Source organism: Boleophthalmus pectinirostris, unplaced genomic scaffold (assembly GCF_026225935.1).
Source record: "Boleophthalmus pectinirostris isolate CB_2022bp ecotype Guang Dong unplaced genomic scaffold, ASM2622593v1 HiC_scaffold_19, whole genome shotgun sequence".
Lineage (NCBI taxonomy): Eukaryota > Metazoa > Chordata > Actinopteri > Gobiiformes > Gobiidae > Boleophthalmus > Boleophthalmus pectinirostris.
The window spans coordinates 35,999,883-36,011,798 of NW_026571140.1; the positions used below are offsets into that span (position 1 = coordinate 35,999,883).

General features: G+C 38.5%; 2 protein-coding genes across 2 annotated transcripts in view; both read right to left on the reverse strand.

Moving 5' to 3' along the window:
• plekhg4 (pleckstrin homology domain containing, family G (with RhoGef domain) member 4) overlaps positions 1-11,916 on the reverse strand; it is a 221,232-nt gene that overhangs the window by 24,370 nt on the left and 184,946 nt on the right. The window lies entirely within an intron of this gene.
• LOC129409197 (sterile alpha motif domain-containing protein 9-like) lies at positions 669-3,255 on the reverse strand. The gene is made up of 2 exons (XM_055154496.1): positions 3,009-3,255; positions 669-1,657 (listed from the first exon to the last, which is right to left on the reverse strand). The coding sequence occupies exon 2, from the start codon at positions 1,512-1,514 to the stop codon at positions 681-683; it is 834 nt and encodes a 277-aa protein (XP_055010471.1). The 5' UTR covers positions 1,515-1,657; positions 3,009-3,255; the 3' UTR covers positions 669-680.

Below are 11,916 nucleotides of genomic sequence, written 5' to 3' on the forward strand. Positions count from 1 at the left end.
GCCCTCTTTCTAGATTCCTCTGGTAACGGTCCCATTTTAAGCAAAACTGACACTTTTATCATTTTAGAACATTGGCATCTCCTTAAAAACACCCAGATTTGTTTTATTTCATTCACACTTATTTGAGTGACCCTGCATTATTGGGCCAGCTACATCTCTAAAGCTCAAAATGCTCTGTGCCACTTTGTGATGTAATTAAGTGGTTGTTTTAAAATAATAAAGTATACAATAAAACACAATAACAATCATCCATATATACAATCTATAACAGAAGTGCTACCGGGACAATAAGATAAAATTAAATAGAGTAGTAAGTATAGTATATAATGTCTAATATAATATGTAATATAAATATAATATAAAATGTCTAATATAATGTCAGACTGTCCAGTGTGCTGTGGGGGTGGTCTCCAAAATGGACCTGATCTTCTCCAAGACCCTCTGGTCCATCACAGCTGTGAGAGTCCTCCTCCTCCTGAACACAGCACTGGCCTTTTGGATCAGTTTAAACCTGAGTCCTGGTGTCACTGGTGCCATTGTCAGACCCACAGATCTGTAACCGTACATACTGTGATCCAGTGAGGTAACCCACAATCCAGGGCAACAGACGAACATCTGTCTGCATCCAAGCCCAGGTCGAGTCTGTTGAAGTAGTTTGAATTGGGTGGGCTTGTCTGTAGCTACAGCCGGCGCTGCCAGAACCACTGCCAGTTTCTCCTGGAGAGAGCAGCGAGTTGAATTATTGGTTTAGCCACAAAGATGAACAAGGAGCTGATTCCGTCGGTTATCATCTGCTTCAGGTCCTTGCTTTCTGCTTGTTTTCTGAGTTCTGATGAATCTTTCACATTGTCAACATACCACCGGTACTGTTTTTGTTTCTTGTCAGATGTGTTTGGAGCCAGCAGGTCTCTGCTGCTGCTCCCGTCTCGAATAAAGAACTGCTTTTTTTTTTTTGTCTCAGCATCAACCGTGTGAAAAAGTTTGTCTTTGCACATTTTATGATGAGGAACTATATCTACCTCAATCACAAACTTTCCAGAGGGTTTCGAATTCTTGGTGAGAACTTCCACAAATCGAGGAGGTCTGAAGCATCTTTCTGCTGTGTTTATGTGCTTAAACTCAAAACGCTCTTTAATAGCAATCCTTAGTTTTTTATCATATATTTCTCTTTCATTGCTGTGAACTGGAACACCACAAATTTCTCCATGTGGGTCGTTTAGTATTCCAAAATGTATTGTGCCATTGGTCTGTCTGTTCATACAAGCAGCTCCAAAGCGGATAACTTCATCTACAAACTTTTTGATTTCTTTTCTTTTAAAGGCTTTGAATTCATGACAGGGCTCAATTAAATCTGATGGACCCGATTCTGCTACACAGAAAGTGTGTCCCTCAGTGTAAGAGACGGAGGCAGCATGCTGACCAAACTTGTGGGGTTTGCATAGTATTTGTTTGGCTTCTATCATCTTATCACTTGCATTAACAATGTCTTTGGTTGATCCAAATGTTTCTGCCATTTGATTCAAGTCTTTGGTATCTAAAAGTTTAAGGCTTGCCCAAGTGATGTCCCGGTTGGAGTATTTCAACACACTCAAGGTCAACTCCTTGTTGTTGGTTGTTCCAGTTTTTTCATGTTTGGAGAACGGCCCAGGTTTTCAGTCTGAGGAAAACAAAACCAAAGTTAATTTAAATACAGAGTGCACTGTTGAGGCAGTAATCTGGACATGGAAGGAAAACCATTTCACCATAATCTGTGGGCAATAATCTATTAACCACCTCTGAATATTGTTTCAGCTCAAGACAGTTTCTCAAAGTGTGGGGTGTGTCCGTTTGAGGGACACAGAGTCACACCGGGCATTACGCACATACACACGACGAACAAACAGCACGGGGTTTAAATTCATATAACAGGGTAGACTTATTTGACTAAAACAAACTTAAGATCATTGTATTTAAGATTTTGCTAAAAATATTAATTTTTTATTTTTTTTTCCCTGATTGGCAATTTTTTTTAGGGTTGAAATTTTACTTCCTGGATGGAAATTATGATTCGTGACTTTACACTGTTCACTGGTTCAAAACTCCTCTAATGTACTCATAAATTATTAAGAAAACACCTTTATTTTGAATTTATTTAAATGTATTTGAAATCGTGTTTAAATATCAGTAAAATGTGCAAATAGTGCTGAACTTTTGGACAGAATTCTCCCAGTCTGTTGTAGTTAATGTGACTCTATAACAGATTTAAGTTTTGTAATGTAACATAGGAGAAACTGACTCAGAACCAAACAAAGGCAAATGTAGCTTATACAGAATAAAACAAAATCTCTTAAACGTTTTTTTTTTTTTTTTTTTTTTTTAAAAACCCAAAACTTATCCAGTGTGACAGCACGTCCAGGTCTCCCGTATTTACAACAGGGACGCCTATTATCCCACCAACTTAAAAGGTGAACTATGTTACTAATGTTTTGGTTGAGGTTTCACCTGCTTGTTTCTATGGATATGTCATTGGTTTGTCTGGAAAGTTCCACAGTATGACATTAAACAGCTCGACTTTACATTTATTCAATTACAGGTGGTTTACAGATCAAATATACGTAAGAAAAAAACAAAACAAAACAACAGACATTGTGACTGTGAGCGGGTCGCCTCTGCACAGATCTGGCTTGGTTTCCATGAAGATAGAAAGCTTTAATGCCACTGTGACACTTTCCAGACAGAGTGATAACATCACCACAGAGAAAATAATTTGACGGGCCCTCCTCCAGAAAAGTTACACAATGCACCTTTAAGTCAAAATTAAAGAACGATAATACATGGACATGTCTGGGGAAAAACGGACGTTTTGTCACCCTAAAATAAAAAAAAAAAAAAAAAAAAAAGGATTGCACATTGACTAGATAGAAACATGAGTGAAATGTAGGCCTATTTACAGCAGTAATATTGTTCACAGAGCATCTCGGTTTCGCAAAATATGTCGTTTTGATAAAAAAAAGATAAGTGCCACTTACTGCGCGCACCTCAGAAATAGCTGCCTTTGTTGTCTGCTGTTGGCTGCTGCTGTCTCGAAGGCCGTTCCGCAGCCCCTCTCGCCGTGTATTTCCCAGTAGGGAAAGAAGTCAACATTCCTTGTCCTACTTACGTAACGTAATTAATGAATGAAATAATGAATATTTATTCGGACAGTAATACATAGAACATAAATGAAAAAAAAGAGCCCAAGACCGCGGCTATAGCTGGGTGCCGGTGTCCTCCGTCCACTTGTTGCTCGCTCTGCCTCCTCTTCGTTTCATGTCTTACACTAGACTGTTCCTGTGGTTTTATACTAGAGGCGGAGCCTTTTGCAGTGGAAGTTGGTCTGTTTTTTTTTTTTTTTTTTGCAGGAGGATGTGGTGTGAACTATTAGATTCAGATTCAGATTCAGAAAACTTTATTGATCCCATAAGGCAATTCTGAGCAAACACGAACACAAACAAACACACAGTGTGTCAGTCCAATTGTCGTCCACCAGTGGAACTCAAAATAAATAACAAATTGCAGTGTAAAACTTTCATAAAACTATCATAAAACTGTACCCTTAGAATTTAATAATTTAATAGCACAGGGCACGAAAGAATTAGAAAACCGGTTGGTTTTCTGTATTGGAGCATAAAACCGACGCCCTGAAGGCATCAGGATAAAATCAGGAGCCAGAGGATGGAGCGGCTGAGCCAGGAGACACTTGGCTTTGCTCAGCACCTGCTCCTCCCACAAAGAGCGCAGGTCCCTCAGTTTAATCTCTGTGATTATTAGGTTTGTTATTTCTGGCGGCTTATTATTTAACCTTTGACACCCACAGGGACCAGTACCAACGTAGGCAAAAATTGTAACTCAGAGATGGGAGGAGTGAAGTGAGAGATGAAGGGGCCATTGTCTCTAACTGCAATACACCTTATTTTTTTTCAACGATGAAAAAAAAAGTTTCCAAAATGTACACAAACGGTCCCTGTGGGTGTCAGAGGGTTAAATAATAAGCCGCCAAAAATAACAACCGTAATAGTTCACACAATTGCCATCCTCCTGCAATAAAACCAGACCAACTTCCACAGCAAAAGTGTATAACTTTTCTGGCAGAGGGCCCGTCAAATTATTTTCTCTGTGGAGATGACACAGCAAAAATGCGGCCGAAGATTCGCCGCGGATCATATAACTAATACTAAAACTACCAGCTGGTGTATTTATAGGGCTAATTAGATAGCATTTGGGACACTATACTTCATGCTACATTAACTACATTAAATATTAGAATGTTAGTAACACTACAGAGCCGACACTGAACCCCATGCCGAGTTTCATAGCAGCGGAGTCACCAGTATGCCCTGGTTGTGCTACAACCCCACCCATTTCTAGAATAAACACATAGCCTATATATTCTAACAAAAACATATTTTAGCACATTATATTTAATATTTCTTCAGGTAGGTTTCAATAAGATTTGTCTATGAGATTTCTTTCTACTGTGTGTTATTATTAAATTTATTGTAGATATTATAAATATAATGAAAGATGATAAATAACCATCAAAAATGATTTGATGAATAATTTCACTCAAAATAGAAATAATTAATTAAATAACAAACCTATGCTTCGACATTTACACATATACAGTTATATATAGATATTATATGTACCATCTTGGATATTTTTGGTGACTAACGGGCTTTTCATAAAGACCATGTTATTATCTATCTCCACTCCAAATTTTGTGCTTGTATCACAAACAGAACGATTATTTCACAGTTCCACTACATGTGAAAACCGCAGTGCTCTGACTCTTTTCCTGTTTCTTACACTGCAGTATCGCGTGAGCCCACATAATTACCAAAGACGTTGTTAGAGATGAAAGCAGCAGCGAAAACCTGCTGGCCCAAAACACATCTGACAAAAAATTAAACGCCACTAGTGATTTGTTGAAAATATTAAAGATTTATCAGAATTCAGAAAACAATCAGAAGAGAAGCACCTGATAAACAGCTACAAACTGCAAGAATTTAAGTTCTATAAGAATATTTATAATATATTACATACTTAAAATATCCAGAAAATATAGAATACGGTATTCTATATTTTCTGGATATTTTAATAGTACAATATAACAATATTGTAAAATAGTAATATTGCTAGAGTAAAATGTATAATATTGGTAAGTATAATATTATCATTTATTAGAGTAAAATGATGGTAGAATAATTCCAGTATTCATAATGTTGGAGTAAATTCTACTCTATTTGGTAGAGAATGCAGGTAGAGTAACTATTTCTCTTCAAATGACAGTATAATTTAATCATTTACGGTAAAATAAATGCTCAAAATTGAGTACAATTTACTCCCAATTATTTACTCTTTTGCAAGAGTAAATTTTACTCTTTTTAGATACACTGTAAACCCAAATTTTCTTTTACATATTAAGCCATGCTAATATTACTAATCTTTTTAATATTTTGCAAAAGGCGGGACCATTACTAAACAAAGTGTGAACTGTAAACTATTTTAAACTAGTATTTGCTGTACTAATGGCTCTGAGTGGAGACGGCTCACACTTGTATGGTTTTACCGGTGAAGGGAGAGGCTTGGCACCTGAACACTACCAAACTGCACCAAACCACATCTGACTTCTGCTCGGACTGTTGGCTGCAATTCAGCGTCAGTCTGCTTTATCATCACATGGTAAGTGAATAAATATGGTTTCTGTTCCCGTAAGAGTGAATAGTTGGAATCATTGGTTGACACTTGCAGCTAAATAAGGCTAACGTGAAGTTCACTTGTGGTCACGTTGTGCTCGTTATCATCTGTTAGCCGCTAACAGAGAACAGCTAATGCTAACAGTTAAGGCTGTGTGAGGCGGTAGAGATGAACGGAGGGCGAACTCCGCGACTAAACCGCTGCTCGTGCGGATGACGCGACGAAAAATACTGTTTTAATTAAACTCGGGCGGGTGGCGGTTTAACGACGCATGGACCCATAGAACTCCTCACGGGCGCCGTGTCTTCTCATGTCCACTGTGTGCACCGCGCCTCAGAACTAAACCAGGTCTAAAACCAAGACTAAAACAGAAGAGCGTCTCCTCCTGTAGGCCGCGCGAATCGAATTTTAGAATGAATGTATAGAGTTGGTGTTTTTTTTTGTTTTTTTTAATCGAGACTCGTTTTCGTTGTTTGCTATATGATTGTTCTAAAATCTAAAATCGTGGGTGCAAATCGAGAGTTTGGAGTTCAAGTTTTTAGATTATCACCACAAAATTTCATATAAGCTTTGGTTGGAATTAAACACTAAAACATATTTTCTGTTTTACAGGTGACTACCCAACATACTGTGAGTTCAGCTGAGATAAGAGAGGTTACTACCTCAGACACTACAGAACACAAATTTCTTTTTTTTCTTTTTTTTTTTAGATTTGTCTGGAATTCAAAAGGATTGTGGGAAAAGACCTGCACCAGGAATTTTATTCTGCCCTTGATAACCACACTACCCATTTTCTTGAAAGTTTTAAAGCTAAGAGGGGCAACATGTGTGACAGTTGGCACAGCTTTTGCAGCAAATGCAGGTAAAACTTTTGTAACCCGGATAAAAATACATGTGCAGTAAAAGCATAAGTTCATAACATAGTTAATCTAAAATGGATAAAAAGATAATTCATTTTTATTAAAATACATAGTTCATGTTGATCGTTAAATGTATATTTACAAAAGTGTTTGCGTCTCTGTATATTTCTTTTAACTTATCATACAGTATCAATTTTCTGTCTTACAGTCACTGGATTCTACTGAAAAAAGGACAGTCACACTAAGAGAGCTTCCTTACTTACTCGGAGACAATCCCACTGAATTCTTCAAATCTAGAAGCTTTGTAAGTGTACATTTTGTTTGTAATGTGAAACTTTTAGAATGTGACATTTATTGTATAATTTGAATATGCCAAAACTGACAAGTAGTCTATACATTATGAGCTTCAGCCATTCCATGAATATTATTTATCTTAAAGTCAGATTATTATTGATTTTCAAATATTTGTTTGAACATTTGAAAATGCCTGACCAAATAGTTATCATGTCAGCATAAATTGAATTTCATACAATTTATGTTTTGTCATTCTTATTGAGTCTGTTGTAGTTCAGTAATTTCATTCACTAATGGTTAAGTTTCTGGCATTAATGTTTTTGTTTTTCTTTAGGATGGTGATGAATCCTTTCGCCAAATGGACATTCGGATCTTGTTAGTAAATCTGATGGTGTCTCTCTTCCAACACCAGATCTTCACCCAAAGCAAATGCTGTTACAGGGAACAAACAGAAGACTGCACTTTATTCAGGTTTAAGCATGTTATTATTGCACTATTTTTGCAATAAATTTGTGAGAAAAAAAATGTCATTTTATGTCAGTTATTAAAAAAATAATATGATGTATAATTTGCATCTAATTATTATAATTAATAAACATATTCAATAAATATCAGAAATACATACTGCTAAAAATAAGTAATAATTACTGTAATACACAAGTAATGGTTAGTTAATTACTTGTAAACATTAGTTTTAGAAACTTAAGTTCTTTAGTAATGGGTTATCTTGGACAGAAGACTTTATGTAAACAGAGCTTGATTTGTTTAGTTTTTGATATTGTAAAAACTAGACATCCCAGTGCAATCACTTACCACGCGCGGTTTTAGTAATGATTACTAATTTGGGTTTACAGTGTAGAGACCAAATATAGTTTTGTTTGTTTTTTAGAGAAACGCGCCGCCCTCTTGTTTCGTGCGTCTCTCTAGTCACCACGTGGTCCGGAGCCACACACAGCTGCGGCGGCCTGTGATTCGCCTGTGCGGCCGCTGCAAGCCGAATCACAGGCCGCCATGTCTGCGGTCATTCAGGGTCCGGGAATAAAAACCTTGGCCAAAACACTCCCAGTAATCGTCGGAAACAGTGCAACTCCGAGTCTTGCCCACACCCCTCCTCCAGCCTGGCCAGACAACAAGCCCACGTCTCTGCCGTAACAGGCCTCGCTCCCTGCTCCGCAGCCTCTCGTGGGTGGGGAAGGGGCGCTCGAAAAACTCCATCGACAACAAAAAACGTTTACAACATTCTTTTTAAACTAAAATAAATAAAAACCATGAATTTGTCTTTTAAATGTTATTTATATTTTTATCATGTTATTTATAACTGTTTAAATCAAGTTTTAAATCAAATTATTTATTAGTATTTATTGACCCTTTTTACTTTTTATCATGTAATGCTCTGTTACTATTGGGCCCATTCGCAACGGGGGTTACACAGACCCTGTGTAAGTGTACATGTTTACATTATAATCACAGCTGTTGTACATATTGTTTATTTCAGAACATAAAGTGGTGGAGTTTACAGACTGACCCTCTGTAACTGCACACATCTCTCCAATCAAGTGTTCACCTTTCATGTTCAAATCACACAGCCACTGTCATTATTACTCACATTGTTCTTCAAAAACCCTAACTCTAACTCCTTACAAGAAGAGGTGTAATGAGGTATTTCATACACACTGGTGTCATTTCAGATGCTGTGAGAAAAGGGAAGTCCAGAGCTGGACACTGACAGACTGGACGACATGGAGCCAGCCTCTGCAGCTACCTCACACTGAAGCTAAAGACTCTGAAGTTCCCACACTGCGCACTATAAGCACAACCATCTGTCTAATTGTACTGTGGTGCTAAACTAAAAGTTAAGTTTTAACAATAAGATTTTTGGCTACTCTCATCTGTCCATGCTTTTACTCATATGGCTTATATTTGTATTTTTGCTTTTTTTAAACTTTGCTTAATATGAACTATTACAGTAAAGACAGCAAATTGTAATTTTCATTTTTAGAACAATTAACTCAAAGGGCATATAGTCCTATACCATTAATAATAATTACTCATGTTCTGAGATTTCTAATAAATTAATTAAATAAACATTGTTTACATTGTAAAAAATCTGTTTCTTTTGTTAAATAATGAGATTTAATGTTAGGATATCACTGATCCAACTTTGAGTTGAGGTTCATGTTTTAAATGTGTAAGCATCTACATCCTAGTTGTGATACTTGCTGTAAAAGGTGTTTTATGTACAGTTTCAATGCAGATGCTGCTGGTGTGTATTTAGGTCAGTAGTGAGTGGATCAGAATTAAATCTGAAGCACATTTAGGCTCCTAACGACATAATTAACAGATCCGCGGCAGATCCGGGAAAAATAAGACAGTCACGCTTCCCTTCGGTCAACTCCAACGTGAGCATGGCCCAGGCTGAAAGTGTGGATTCTCCACTCTCGAGATTTCTTTGGGCTCGTGGTGTACCAGAACACACCAGAACACACCAGAACACTATCTCCTTCCCATGGAGCAAGATCTTGTAAGAGTATTTTACTGTTTCGTCCTCAAGATAGCAGAATGCTCTGTAAGCAACAGCTGAACGAGTGCTGTAGCGAGTTGTTCACTGTGGGCAAAGAGCTGCTAAAATTGCAATTCTGTTAGAGCTCCATAGTTAACAGTGTTGGGGAGTAACGGATTACATGTACCGCCGTTACGTAATCAGAGTACAAATTATGAGTAACTGTATTCCGTTACAGTTACTGCTTCAATGAGTGGTAATTGGATTACAGTTACATTGCTGAAATAAGTGGATTACAAGGCGATATTTTCCTGTTTTCACATTTTGTGCTACATCCCATTTATTTATTTTTTTATTTCGGTAATTCCACTCATTGCCGGAAACCCAAACAGAACGCGACAGTAAGAGCGATGTAAACGTCATCAAACGCCGATGTGAGATATATATAAAAAAAACAAAAAAACAAACAAATATAAAATCGCCTACAACTTAAATGTGAAACAGGAGCTACTGGCACTGGTGAAAACAACCTGCATAGACTCATAATATCTGCACTACTGTCCATATACACAAACACACACAAACAACACACCTTCATCATCGTCATCAACCTGAGAACCCGCGGACCACGTCTCCTTCCGTAGTTACAGCGCGGACACCGCCGTCTCGTGCGCCGCGTGTGGACCGTGTTTTCTCGCGTAAACCGCGCTTCCTCCTGTGCGCCTCTAAACCAGAACTAACACCAGGACTAAACCAGGACTAATCCAGGACTAAACCAGAACTAATCCAGGACTAAACCAGGACTAAACTAGGACTAAACTAGGACTAAACCAGGACTAAAGACCTGATCTAGACCTGGTCTAGACCTGGTCTAAACCAGGTCTAAAAACCAGGACTAAACCAGGTCTAAACAACATGACACCTAACAGTAGGTTGACATAATTTAAGGTGATCTCATATAAAAAATTATTTCTCTATCAATAATATTTTTTAATCTGGTGAAGGAAAGGCTGATCTTGTTATTGTTTTTTAACAAACAAAACCTCTTATATTAAGATCTCCTGGTCTTTGTTTCTCTACAGTAAACAGTTGCTTATTCATGGAGACTTGGGCTCAGACAATTTGAAGACAACAAACAAGAATTTTCAGGATGTGGTTGCTACATTCATGTCGTTTAAAAAAACATGACAATATCAAGTAATCCAAAGTAATCAGATTACGTTACTCACTTTAAGTAATTTAATGGATTATGTTACAAACTACATTTTGGGGTGTGTAATCTGTAATCTGTAGGGGATTACATTTTAAAAGTAACCTTCCCAACACTGATAGTTAATGACAAAAGCATTCGTTTGACACATGTCGGTGTTTCAAGTTCTTCATGAATAAAGACCATAAAACACCACGGCCGTCCTCATCCCAAGTTATCATCATAAACTCATAAAACAGCACATGTAGCCTATAACTTTGTACACAACTCGCTGCACATCAGCCCAGAAGCTCTGAGTTCGTGTAACAGCAGCAGCCAACAGCAGTAAAGACATCGCTGAGCGGTTCCCGTCCTCTGCGCGCTGGTTCCGTGCGGGGAAAGCGAGAATGCGCAGTGAACTATAGGTCCGTGCGGGTTGCTCCGGTCCTCCGTTCTTCAGAGCTGCGTCTGGTTCCGAGGTGGAGTAAAGCACCCGGACAGAAGCGCGAATCCGGTCTGGTTCGTTACTGTTCTGAGCCTCCTCCGTGCACTTGGTTCTTCTCGAGAAAAGCGCTTCTCAGGCCGAAGCACTTAACCACTCCCCGCTCCAGGTCACGTGAGCCCGGCCTGACCCGGAGGAGCACCGGGACCTCTGAGCGCTGTTCCCCTGCTCATACACACTGGAGCGGTAGGTACGCACCTCATGCGGAAAGGGATGATCACACAAGCGTCTGGCGCGGATAAGGCGAATAATCTACATGTTAACCCTGTGTATGAGCCCGGGAACAGCGCTCAGAGGTCCCGGTGCTCCTCCGGTTCAGGCCGGGCTCAGATGAGTTGAAGCGGGGCTTAGCTTATCTAACTACACCACATTTTCTGAATAGACTTCTCTTACACTGTCTAAGGTTGCATACCGTCAACGATGTTTTATGGTCTTTATTCATAAATAACTCAAAACACCGAAATGTGTCAAATGAATGCTTTTGTCTTTAACTAATTCTTAGAGCTATAACAGAATAGCGAACAGGCTAGGCTACTTTTAGCAGCAAACAACTCTACAGCACAGTAATATTCAGCAGTTGCTTACAGAGCATTCTGCTATCTTGAGGACGAAACAGTAAAAAAACACTTAGACGATCTTGCTTCATGTGAAGGAGACAACACGAGCCCGAAGAAATCTCAAGAGTGGAGAATCCACATTTTCAGCGTGGGTCATGTTCAGGCTGGAGTTGACAGGACCGAGGGAAGCGTGGTTTGTCTGTGGCTGATCTTATATTGAAATCACGCAAAATCATATTTGACGTTTTCACGTAATAACGTGAATATATCATGAAATAACGTGATAAATACTTATC

Bases quoted from the DNA above. Each gene is read 5' to 3' on its own strand.
- LOC129409197 (XM_055154496.1), bottom strand. From the start codon at position 1,514: ATGGCAGAAACATTTGGATCAACCAAAGACATTGTTAATGCAAGTGAT.